This window comes from Melanerpes formicivorus, unplaced genomic scaffold (genome assembly GCF_026170545.1).
Source record: "Melanerpes formicivorus ecotype bairdi unplaced genomic scaffold, bMelFor1.0.p_v2 SCAF_117, whole genome shotgun sequence".
Classification (NCBI taxonomy): Eukaryota; Metazoa; Chordata; class Aves; order Piciformes; family Picidae; genus Melanerpes; species Melanerpes formicivorus.
This window is the reverse complement of record NW_027142469.1, coordinates 1016179-1027683: the sequence shown is the minus strand read 5'-3', so window position 1 is coordinate 1027683 and position 11505 is coordinate 1016179. Positions and strand designations below refer to the sequence as shown.

Genomic DNA, 11505 nt, shown 5'->3' with positions numbered 1-11505 from the left:
CAGGACTCAAGGTGTGGCCTAACCAGTGCAGTGTACAGGGCAGAATGACCTCCCTGCTCCTGCTGGCCACACTCTTCCTGATGCAGGCCAGGATGCCATTGTCCCTCCTGGCTGCCTGGGCACACTGCAGGCTCATGTTCAGCCTACCATCGACCAGCACCCCCAGGTCCCTCTCTGCCTGGCTGCTCTCAGCCACTCTGACCCCAGCCTGTAGCACTGCATGGGGTTGTTGTGGCCAATGTGCAGAACCTGGCACTTGGATGTGTTCAATCTCCTGCCCTTGGACTCTGCCCATCTGTCCAGCCTGTCCAGGTCCCTCTGCAGAGCCTCTCCACCCTCCAGCAGATCAACTCCTGCCCCCAGCTTGGTGTCATCAGCAAATTTACTGGTGATGGACTCAATGCCCTCATCCAGATCATCAATAAAGATGTTAAAGAGCACAGGGCCCAGCACTGATCCTTGGGGCACACCACTGGTGCCTGGCTGCCAGCTGGCTGTGGCACCATTCACCACCACTCTCTGGGCTCAGCCTCCAGCCAGTTCCTAACCCATTGCAGTGTGCTCTCGTCCAAGCCATGGGCTGACAGCTTGGCCAGGAGTTTGCTGTGCGGGACAGTGTCAAAGGCCCTGCTGAGGTTCAGGCAGACCACATCCACAGCCTGCCCCACATCCACCAGGCAGTCACCTGATCATAGAAGGAGATCAGGTTGGTCAGGCAGGACCTGCCCTTCCTAAATCCATGCTGGCTAGGCCTGATCCCTTGGCCATCCTGTAAGTGCTGTGTGATTGCACTCAAGATGACCTGTTCCATGACCTTGCCTGGCACTGAGGTCAGGCTGACAGGTACATGGACTGCAATACATCCTTGGTCAGTTTAGGGTCACCTGAACTGTCTGCTCCTCCCTGCAGGTGTGGCCTTTTACCACCTGCACCCCTAACACAGCACACAAGATTTAGCAGTGACCTTTGTCTCTACAGGAGCAAGTATAAGCAGGAACCTTTCTGCATCCCAGTCCTTGGCAGTAACTAGAAATATCAAGTGTTATTGCTACTGGAGGCTGATACTGCCTGCAAAGATATGCCATGGGCTTCAAAAAGTGCAATCACTTAGAGGCTGAGCTGGAAAGGAAAACCACTCAGACCAGGACATCCAGTTAAGCCAAAACAAGATGAGGCAAAGTGGTTTGAACAAAGAAAATTAAGTTTGGTAGAAAATTCTGCACTGTGCAAAGTGCATGCATTACCCACTCCCTGTTCTTGAAGGATCTAAATAAAATCTAGAGAGAAAGGCAAAGAAGAAATATAAATAGTAATGTGGCAGTGAATTTTGGGTTTGTGCTTTCCTAGCACATTAGTCACTGGGAAAAAAAATAGAATGAATTCCTTCAGAATTTACCTTCAGAATTTACCTTCACAAAAAAGCAGCAGTCTTTCTCTGAGAACCATGGCAAGTTGGCAAAGGCATTTAGAATCATAGAATCAGTCAGGGTTGGAAGGGACCTCAAGGATCAGCCAGTTCCAAGCCCCCTGCCATGGGCAGGGACACCTCACACTACAGCAGGTTGCTCACAGCCACATCCAGTCTGGCCTTCAAAACCTCCAGGGATGAGGCTTCCACCACCTCCCTGGGCAACCTGTGCCAGGCTCTCACTACCCTCATGGGGAAGAACTTCTTCCTAACATCCAATCTCAATCTACCCATTTCTAGTTTTGCCCCCTTCAGATACTGGAAGGCCACAATTAGGCCTCCTGAGAGCCTTCTCTTCTCCAGTATGAACAACCCCAACTCCCTCAGTCTGTCCTCATAGCAGAGCAGCTCCAGCCCTCTGCTCATCCTCGTGGCCCTTCTCTGGACACCTTCCAGCACCTCCAGATCCCTCTTGGAATAGGGGCTCCAGAACTGGAGGCAGTACTCCAGGTGGGGTCTCCCCAGAGCTGAGCAAAGGGGGAGAATCCCCTCCCTGGCCCTGCTGGCTCTGCTTCTCCTGATGCAGCCCAGACTCTGCTTGTCTCTCTGGGCTGCAAGTGCTCACTGCTGGCTCCTGTTGAGCTTGTCATCCCCTGGCAACCCCAAGACCTTTTCTTCAGGGCTGCTCTCAAGCCAGTCCCTGCCCAGCTACAGGACCTTGCCCTTGGTCTTGTTGAACCTCATGAGGTTGCATGGCCTCACCTCTCCAGCCTGTCCAGGTCCCTCTGGATGGATCCCTTCCCTCCAGCTGTCAGCTGCACCACACAGCTTGGTGTCATCAGCAAACCTGCTGAGGGTGCACTCAATGCCTCTGTCCATGTCATCAACAAAGATGTTAAACAAGACTGGTCCTAGTACTGACCCCTGAGGGACTCCACTTGTCACTGGCCTCCACTGGGACATGAATTATTGTAAAGAAACTCTCAGGGCCTGTGCTGTAAGTTTTAAAAGTCAAGTTTTGTGAGTGTTCCAGGGGATACCCATTTGACTTAGAGAGGCCAAAAAGCTTTAAGCTTCTCCTTCTGCTCATGAAAGCCACCCATGTTCACCTGGCAACATGCAGGGAGGAGGCTGATGCCCTGAAACAGACAAGGTAGCACAAGAATAGTCAAGAATAGAATAGAATTAACCAGGTTGGAAATCACCTTCAAGATCATCCAATCCAACCTGTCACCCAGCACCATCTCATCATCTAAACCATGGCACTGAGTGCCTCATCCAGGCTCTTCCTAAACACCTCCAGGGATGGTGACTCCACCACCTCCCTGGGCAGCCCATCCCAATACCCAATCTCTCTTTCTGTGAGGAACTTCATCCTAACATCCAGCCTAAACCTGCCCTGGCACAGCTTGAGACTGTGTCCTCCTGTTCTGTTGCTGCTTGCCTGGGAGAAGAGACCAAACCCACCTGGATACAACCTCCCTTCAGGTAGTTGTAGATGGCAACAAGGTCTCCCCTGAGCCTCCTCTTCTCTAGAAGAGATATCAATTGTTTTACCATCTCTGATGCCTGCTTTACACCCATGTCGTGAAAGCCATTAGGGTCAATATGGACTTCAAAGCAGTCACAGCTGAGGAGAAGCCTTCCCAGAAATCTCCTTATTAGCAGCAGTTTAACTGCCAGGCGAGGGGTGGCCAGCTGATGGTGCCAAGCAGGGTGCTGGGCACTGCCAGAACACCCTCTGCTTTTCCTTCTTCAGAAGCCTGTGCACCGTTTGGGAGGTGTTTGCAGCCAGGCTGGATGTGGCTGTGAGCAACCTGCTGTAGTGTGAGGTGTCCCTGCCCATGGCAGGGGGGTTGGAACTGGATGGTCCTGGAGGTCCCTTCCAACCCTGACCATTCTGTGATTCTAACAGGGCACTGGCCCCACCACTGAGGAGAGGCTCTGCGGCTCAGGAGAATAAGCACCCACACGAGCAGCCTGCAGGACGTGCACCGCAGAAGCGCCACGGCTGGTGCTGCTGCTCCGGAGGGTGCTCAGGACAGCGGCCACCGACGATCTCCTCGCAGAGAGCAGCGCAGGACGGCGCCACGCAGACCGTCAGTATCGACTCGCCACTGTCCTTTCCCAGCCAGCTCGCTTCCTTGCAGCAAGATGGCAGCCGCCTCACTCCCCTCCTTCATCCAGCCCGGCGGGTGGGACTCCCGGCGGCGCCCGCGCAGAGGCGGAGCCCGCGGCTCTCCCACTCCGCGCCTTCCACGGCCAGCGCCTGAGGGTGGAACTCCCTTACTCCCTTACCCAGGCTACCCCGCGCTCGGGGAGCGCGCCCCTCCTCCTCACCCTTTTTCACTGCCGTGAGGCGCGCTTCGCGGCCCCTCCCGCGCGGGGCGTGGTCTCGCGAGAGTCTGGGCGGGCGGCGGGGCGGGGGCCACGGCGGGGCGGGGCGGGGCGGGGCGAGGCGAGGCGTGGGGCCGCCCTGCGCAGGAAACGAAACCGCCCGAGCGGCTGGGGCGGGCCGCGCTCTGCCGCGCTGAGATCGTTGGCCTGGGCCCCATGGCGGCCGCGGAGGCGGCAGCGGCGCCTGCGGAGGCGGCGCTGGATCCTAGCAGACTCTCCCCGAAGGAAGAAGGGGAGCTGGAAGACGGCGAAATCAGCGACGATGACAACAGCGCCTTCGGGCCCTGTGGCAGTAGCGGCGGCTCCGAGCCCGGCGGCGGCCTCGTCAGCAGCAGGCCCTACTCAAGGCGCAGGCCGCCGCCTGGCCTCCGCGGGGGCATCTCCCTTTCCTCCTCCGGCCGACCCTTCTCCCGATCGCGGCATCAGCCCCCGCCGGACATGGGGCACACGCATGGCCACGGCGGATATCGGCCCAAGGACTCGTTCCGCTCCCACCCGCCGCCCATGCCGGCGCCGCGGATGCCGCCGGGCTCGCACTCCGACACGGGCCCTCGGCTCTCCTTCTGGGAGCGAAGCCACAATGCCCTGGACCAATTCCGCTTCCGAGGCCGGCCCTACAGGGGCGGAGGGCGCTGGGGTAGGAGTCAAGGCGGCGGCGATCGGGGAGGCAACCCTCCCGGGAGGCCACCCGGAGGGGGAGGCGGTGCCGGATTCGGTAGCGGTCAGGGCTGGAGGGAGCCTTCGCCTCGGAAGTGTATCCTTGAGACGTGAGAAGGAGCGGAGTCAGGAAGGCCGTGCTGGTGGAACGGGCCTGGGCGTGTCAGTGCCGCGTTGCGTGGCCGAAAGCCCAGGGAAGGGAAGGGAAGGGAAGGGAAGGGAAGGGGCGCTTTCCTCCTGCTTTGGCGCTAGGACTCCTCTAGGGGTAGCGGGGAGGGAGGTTCCCCTTCCAGTCCCAGGGGTTGGCTGAGGCAGCAGGTCCTGCTTTTCGAGGAGAGGCTTCTGGGAAGCCGGATTAGTGCCGTGAGCTGGCACGATCAGCCCTGTGTAGGGAAAAACCTAAAAACCGTAGCCCCAAACAAAGACTTTAATTGCCTGGGTCTCGGGTGGCTGATTTCTAGCCCGGAGTGCAAATATTGTGCAGTAGGGTCAGGCTTTCGTGTGGCAGTTTTAAAGTATATAATTAAAGTGCCACAGTCGTAAAGCTAAAACCCTAAGCTTGTTAAGTGCCCTTATTGGGCAACGAGGGATATGCTTTGTTTTTCGTTTTTGCTGTCCAGCCCTTAAGAGGCTCCTTTCACATAGTCGAAGCTAAGTTTAAAGCTAAACCTAAGCTGAACTGGGATTGTGTGCACGGAACGTGGTTTGTATGGGAGTTTGGGTAATAGGAAGGCTCTGTTTCTCTCTAAAGCCATGTTCAGCGTTCCTTGCAGGTCGTTTACCACAGTTGCTTATTTTAAGAGTCACTCTGTTGTCTCCTTTGAGGATTAGGAACTGCAAAACTGCTGGAAAAAGTTCCTCTCGTTCTTCAGATTCTTTCTGGTAAAGAAAATGTAAAGAATTAGTGCCAAGTATAGCTTGGAGGCAGCCTCCTACTGAGACCTGATGCAACTGCATTGTTGCCTGCTACTGAGAGTGTGGAGAAATTAAAACAAAAAAACCCAGCAAGAACAAAAACCAACCCCAGGGTGGGAGAGCTAGTGGTTAAAACCTATTCTCCAAAGCCTTACAGTGTTTTATTGTCTTTTGTCCAAATAGGACAGGATGTGTGGTGTTTGCTTGAACGTGCTGGTTAATCACAGGAGCAGGAATTTTCCCTGCTTGTTCCAGCACTTAAGCACCCAAAGAGTGGCTGTCCATGGGTCCATGTCCCAGTGGAGGCCAGTGACAAGCGGAGTCCCTCAGGGATCAGTCCTGGGACCTGTCTTATTCAACATCTTTGTGGGTGCCATGGACAGTGGCACTGAGTGCACCCTCAGCAAGTTTGCTGATGACACCAAGCTGTGTGGTGCAGCAGACACGCTGGAGGGAAGGGATCCATCCAGAGGGACCTGGACAGGCTGGAGAGGTGGGCACAAGCCAACCTCAGGAGGGTCAACAAGAGCAAGTGCAGGGTCCTGCATCTGGGTCAGGGCAATCCCAGGCACAAATCCAGGCTGGGCAGTGACTGGCTGGAAAGCAGCCCTGAGGAGAGAGACTTGGGGGTGCTGGGGGAGGAGAAGCTCAACAGGAGCTCTCAGTGTGCACTTGGAGCCTGCAAAGCCAATCAGATCCTGGGCTGCATCAGGAGAAGTGTGGCCAGCAGGGCAAGGGCGGTGATCCTCCCCCTCTGCTCAGCCCTGGTGAGACCCCACCTGGAGTACTGTGTCCAGTTCTGGAACCCCTATTCCAAGAGGGATCTGGAAGTGCTGGAAGGTGTCCAGAGAAGGGCCACAAGGATGAGCAGAGGGCTGGAGCACCTCTCCTGTGAGGACAGACTGAAGGAGTTGGGGCTGTTCAGTCTGCAGAAGAGAAGGCTCCCAGGTGACCTCATTGTGGCCTTCCAGTATCTGAAGGGGCCTACAGGAAGGCTGGGGAGGGACTGCTCAGGATCTCAGGGAGTGATAGGACTAGGGGGAATGGAATGAAGCTGGAGGTGGGGAGATTCAGGCTGGAGGGGAGGAGGAAGTTCTTCCCCATGAGAGTGGTGAAGCCCTGCAATGGGTTGTCCAGGGAGGTGGTCGAGGCCCCGTCCCTGGAGGTGTTTAAGCCCAGGCTGGCTGAGGCTGTGGCCAGCCTGATCTAGTGTGGGGTGTCCCTGCCCATGGCAGGGGGGTTGGAACTAGCTGATCCTTGTGGTCCCTTCCAACCCTGACTGATACTATGATACTTCTTGGATCTTTATGATATTTCACGTGCAAGGTTACTTATCTCCTGAGTGTTGCTTTTTGAATGTGGATGGAATCTATAACAATGATAAAGAGCTGATTTTGTTTAGTCTCATCTGGTAAAGTTGCAGCATTAGTGATATCCTCATCAGAGTTTGTCATTCAAGGATCTTATCTCAAGAGGCAGTGGGTGAAGATGTTACTTGCCCAAGGTTGCACAGTGAGACTGTTCTGGTGCTGAAAATAGAGTTTGAGTCTCTTAATTGGCAGTGTTGCTCTGAGTGCTAGAAAATGGTTGCTTTCTGTGTAAGGTCAAGCTGATCATTCCACACAGACCTTGCAATGCTTGTTAACTCTGATCTAGAATCATAGAATTGTCAGGGCTGTAAGGGACCTCAGGGATCATCTAGTTCCAAGCCCCCTGCCATGGGCAGGGACCCTTCACATACAGAATCATAGAATTGTTAGGGCTGGAAGGGACCTCAGGGATTGTCTAGTTCCAAGCCCCTTGCCATGGGCAGAGACCCTTCACACATAGAATTATAGAATTGTTAGGGCTGGAAGGGACCTCAGGGATCACCTAGTCACTTCCATTGTAATTGAGGAGCATTTGGAAACTGAGAATTTGTGTTCCCCCCCCGACTGTTAAGATGCACACTTCTGTTTTATAAAGTGATGAAGGTTCTAATGCTAGTGCCCTTTTAATAAGTGACAGTCAGTTGTTTATGGATCATGTAGTTAAGAAAGGCTTGTGATTTTTCTCTCAGTGTAGGTTCTTTTCTGGGTTTTTCATATCCTTGCCACCTGAAAGAGGTAATGTTACAGTATTCCTAAATATTAAATTACCTTCATGTAGCTAATATTAATGGAGTAGGGATGTAGGCTGAACATGAGCCTGCAGTGTGCCCAGGCAGCCAGGAGGGCCAATGGCATCCTGGCCTGCATCAGGAACAGTGTGGCCAGCAGGAGCAGGGAGGTCATTCTGCCCCTGTACACTGCACTGGTTAGGCCACACCTTGAGTCCTGTGTCCAGTTCTGGGCTCCTCAGTTTAGGAAGGAGGTTGACTTGCTGGAACGAGTCCAGAGAAGGGCAACGAAGTTGGTGAGGGGTTTGGAACACAGCACAGCCCTGTGAGGAGAGGCTGAGGGAGCTGGGGTTGCTTAGCCTGCAGAGGAGACTCAGGGGAGACCACCTTGCTCTCTACAACTACCTGAAGGGAGGTTGTAGCCAGGCAGAGGTTGGTCTCTTCTCCCAGGCAGCCAGCACCAGAACAAGAGGACACAGTCTCAGGCTGTGCCAGGGGAGGTTTAGGCTGGATGTTAGGAAGAAATTCTTCCCAGCAAGAGAGATTGGCCATTGGAATGTGCTGCCCAGGGGGGTGGTAGAGTCACCATCACTGGAGGTGCTTAAAAAGAACCTGGGTGAGGCACTTGGTGCCATGGCTTAGTTGATGAGATGGTGTTGGGTGATGGGTTGGACTGGATGATCTCAGAGGTCTTTTCCAACCTGGTTAATTCTGTATTCTGTACTCAAAAGCTTTGTCTTATTACCCAATTCTGTTGAAGTATTTTAATATCTAGTAAATTTTGTAAATTAACTTAGGTCACTTCACTGGCTTGAGACTTTGCTGTGACTCACAGGACCACAAACCCACTTGTCTTTGGGAGGAAAAATGTGGTGGGATTAAATTTGGCCAACGTACTGCACACAGATCTTATTTATATTCAGCATATTTGTAGATCAGTTGCCTTCTGGATTTTGGGAAGTTGAACAGTTTCTGCTTCTCTTCCTCTGGATTCAGTTTGTCTGCCTTCAGAGGGCACCTGTTTTGGCTTTTGGTTTACTGCATTTATTGTTTTAAGAGATGATGTTGGTGAAAAAGCATTTTGCGTAACTGGGGGTGAGTCAGCTGCTGTCTGCTGTCACAGCAGGGTTAATACTGAAAGTCAAATGAGTCAAACCTGACTCGGTATCCTGAAAGATTTCCCCTGGAGCAAGTGAACTTCTAGTAGTGAGCTCTTTTGTTCTCTGTGCAGTTGCCTGAGAATATTTTCATTGCTTGCCTTGGACTGTGTGTCAAAAAATCTATCCCTTGGGTGTGACAGACAGCCTTTGCTGTGTCATTAGTTATTTCCACTCCTCTTGACAGTTTTGTTTTGAATGTTTGAATTGCAATTCTTCAGTCACTTTCTTTCTTTCAGTTGTTGATTAGCCTGGGCCTTACCTTGTTTGTTGAGCTACAGTTACTGGAGTGTGTAACTGCACAGTGGCTAAACTTAGCATTTTATGGAAGGATGAAATGAGTGAGAATAAATTTAATCTGTTTTTTTTTTTTAGAATGTCAGGTGGGAAGTAAATATTGGAGCTACAAACTCTGGAAGTCTGACTTGCCTTTTGGGATTAGGAGCCTACTGTGTTCAGTTTTGAGCCCCTGGCTTCAGGAATGACATTGAGGTGCTTGAGTGGGTCCAGAGAAAGGGAAGAAGGCTATAAACAAGTCCTTTGAGAAGACACTGAGGGAACTGAGGTTGTTTAGCTGGGTGAAAAGGGGGCTAAGGGGAGACCTTATTGCTCTGCAACTATCATAGTATCAGTCAGAGTTGGAAGGGACCACAAGGCTCATCTAGTTCCAACCCCCCTGCCATGGGCAGGGACACCCCACACTAGATCAGGCTGGCCAGAGCCTCAGCCAGCCTGGGCTTAAACACCTCCAGGGATGGGGCCTTGACCACCTCCCTGGACAACCCATTCCAGGGCTTCACCACTCTCATGGGGAAGAACTTCCTCCTCACCTCCAGCCTGAATCTCCCCACCTCCAGCTTCATTCCATTCCCCCTAGTCCTATCACTACCTGAGATCCTGAGCAGTCCCTCCCCAGCCTTCCTGTAGGCCCCCTTCAGATACTGGAAGGCCACCATTAGGTCACCTTGGAGCCTTCTCTTCTCCAGACTGAAAGGAGATCCTAGTGAGGTGGCTGTTGGTCTGTTCTCACAAGTAACAAGTGTCAGGACAAGAGGAAATAGCCTCATGTGGCACCAGGGAAGGTTTAGTTTGGACATTAGGAGAAAGTTCTTCATCAAAAGGGTTGTCAAGCACTGGACCAGGCTGCTTAAGGAGATGACTGAATTAGGGGTGTGGTTTAGTAATGGATTTGGTACTGATGGGTTAATGGTTGAACTCTATGATCTTGATGGTCTTTTCCAGCCTAAACACTTGTGTGATTGCCAGCATTCCTGCTGTTGTTTCTGGGAGGATGGTGTGAGGAAGAGACAAGGCTTCAGTAACTCATGACATTCGTGTTGTAAATTGGGTGTTTTAACTTGTCAGTATATAGTAAAGGACACATCTCTTCCATACTTGGTTGTATTTATAGGGCATATTTTTCAAGCTACCTTTAAGGTAAAAATAAAATACATGAGAATGATCTTGAGTTCTGTTTGACACAATTTAGTCTTTGGTGGTAATATTGCCAGTGTTTCAAGGTTCTGCATCTTTTCTTTGTTTTCTTGACGAGTAACTCAGCCAAAACTTTTGGAAGGTCCCCATCCAGAAAGCAGAACTACTCTTCTAAAAATGAAAACTCTGTGGAAGAAAGCTTTGAGGATTTGCTCTTGAAGTATAAGCAGATACAGTTAGAGCTTGAATACATAAATAAAGATGAAAGATTGGCTTTGAGCAACAGGGAAGAAAATGAACAACAGAATGATGATAAACCAGTGGACACTGAGGACCAAGTGACTGTAGAAAATGACAGTATTAAAACAGATGCTATAAAAGAAGTATCTCCTGAGGAGAAAAATCCGGTTATGGCCTTCCAGGCATTTGAACTGAAACCTCTCAGACAGAAACTGCCTACTCCAGCTGAGAGGAGCAGATTGAAAAAAGGCAAAGAAGGAACAAAACAGTCGTCACAGAAGTCTGATGGCGCAGAATCTGGCCAAGGTAAGTACCTGCAGAGTTGTCCTTGCTTGGAAAGTTCTTTTTGCTTGCCACTCTCTATCATATTTATTAGGTTTTGGGGAAGATACTGCTTCAGTTGAAATACTAATTGTAACCAAAATGTTACCAACTATACATTTCATGTACTGAACTCTTGGTTGAGGTAATTCCTTGAGTTCTGTGAGCATGCTTGGAAGCATGGTTTTGGTTCTCTTAGACTAGTTGGTAGCTTGGCAGAAAGCATGAGGACAAGGCTTGAGGGTTTTAATTGCTGTTCACAGCAGAAATCATTGGCTTCCACTGCAAGTTTTTTGGGTTGTTGCCTTTTATTTGCCCCCAGAAGCATAATGTAGTTATGTTTTTAGCCGAAAAGATACTTAGAAAGGCCTTTTGCTAGCATTTCATCTTGCTTTTGTGCTGTCTTCAACACAGCAAGCTTTATGAGAAATTTGTCACCAGAATTATTTTGGTCATTATTGATTGTTATGAATAGTGAAGAAATTATGGCCCCAAAAGAGAAAGGATGGGTAGGAGCCAAAGAGTAGAAGTAAATGTTTTGCCTAGGTAGTTCTGGGCTTGCAGGTCAAAGAGCATAATTGCTCAGAAGCATGAATGAGTTAGCAAGTTACTGTGCCCAGCTGACCTGAGGTGGAAGTCCTTAGGTCTGCAGCAAAATAAAGCAGCTAGCTAAAACTTCATATTCTGAAGCTTCACCTAGCTCTAGCAAATGTTCACTGTGCTTGTGAGTGTTACTAATCTGTGAACGTGTGCCAACTGTCAGTTTGAAGGGAAAGAGACAAAGCAGTAGATGGATGGATGGATGGAGTACCAGTGAGTAATTAGGAGGAGCATAAGAAAGGGAGGAGTAGGGCACTGCAGGTCAGAATGACTGATAC

General features: G+C 51.3%; 1 protein-coding gene across 3 annotated transcripts in view; it reads left to right on the top strand.

Moving 5' to 3' along the window:
* Positions 1-3883: 3883 nt before the first annotated feature.
* ZFC3H1 (zinc finger C3H1-type containing) overlaps positions 3884-11505 on the top strand; it is a 50592-nt gene continuing 42970 nt past the window's right edge. For 2 of the 3 annotated variants that reach the window (XM_068167430.1, XM_068167429.1), the window contains exons 1-2: positions 3885-4559; positions 10193-10612. In XM_068167430.1, the coding sequence (XP_068023531.1) occupies positions 3962-4559; positions 10193-10612 (1018 nt within the window). In that variant the 5' untranslated portion in view covers positions 3885-3961. Of the gene's footprint in view, positions 4560-10192; positions 10613-11505 lie in introns of all 3 variants that reach the window. The other variant, XM_068167431.1, reaches the window with a different exon arrangement.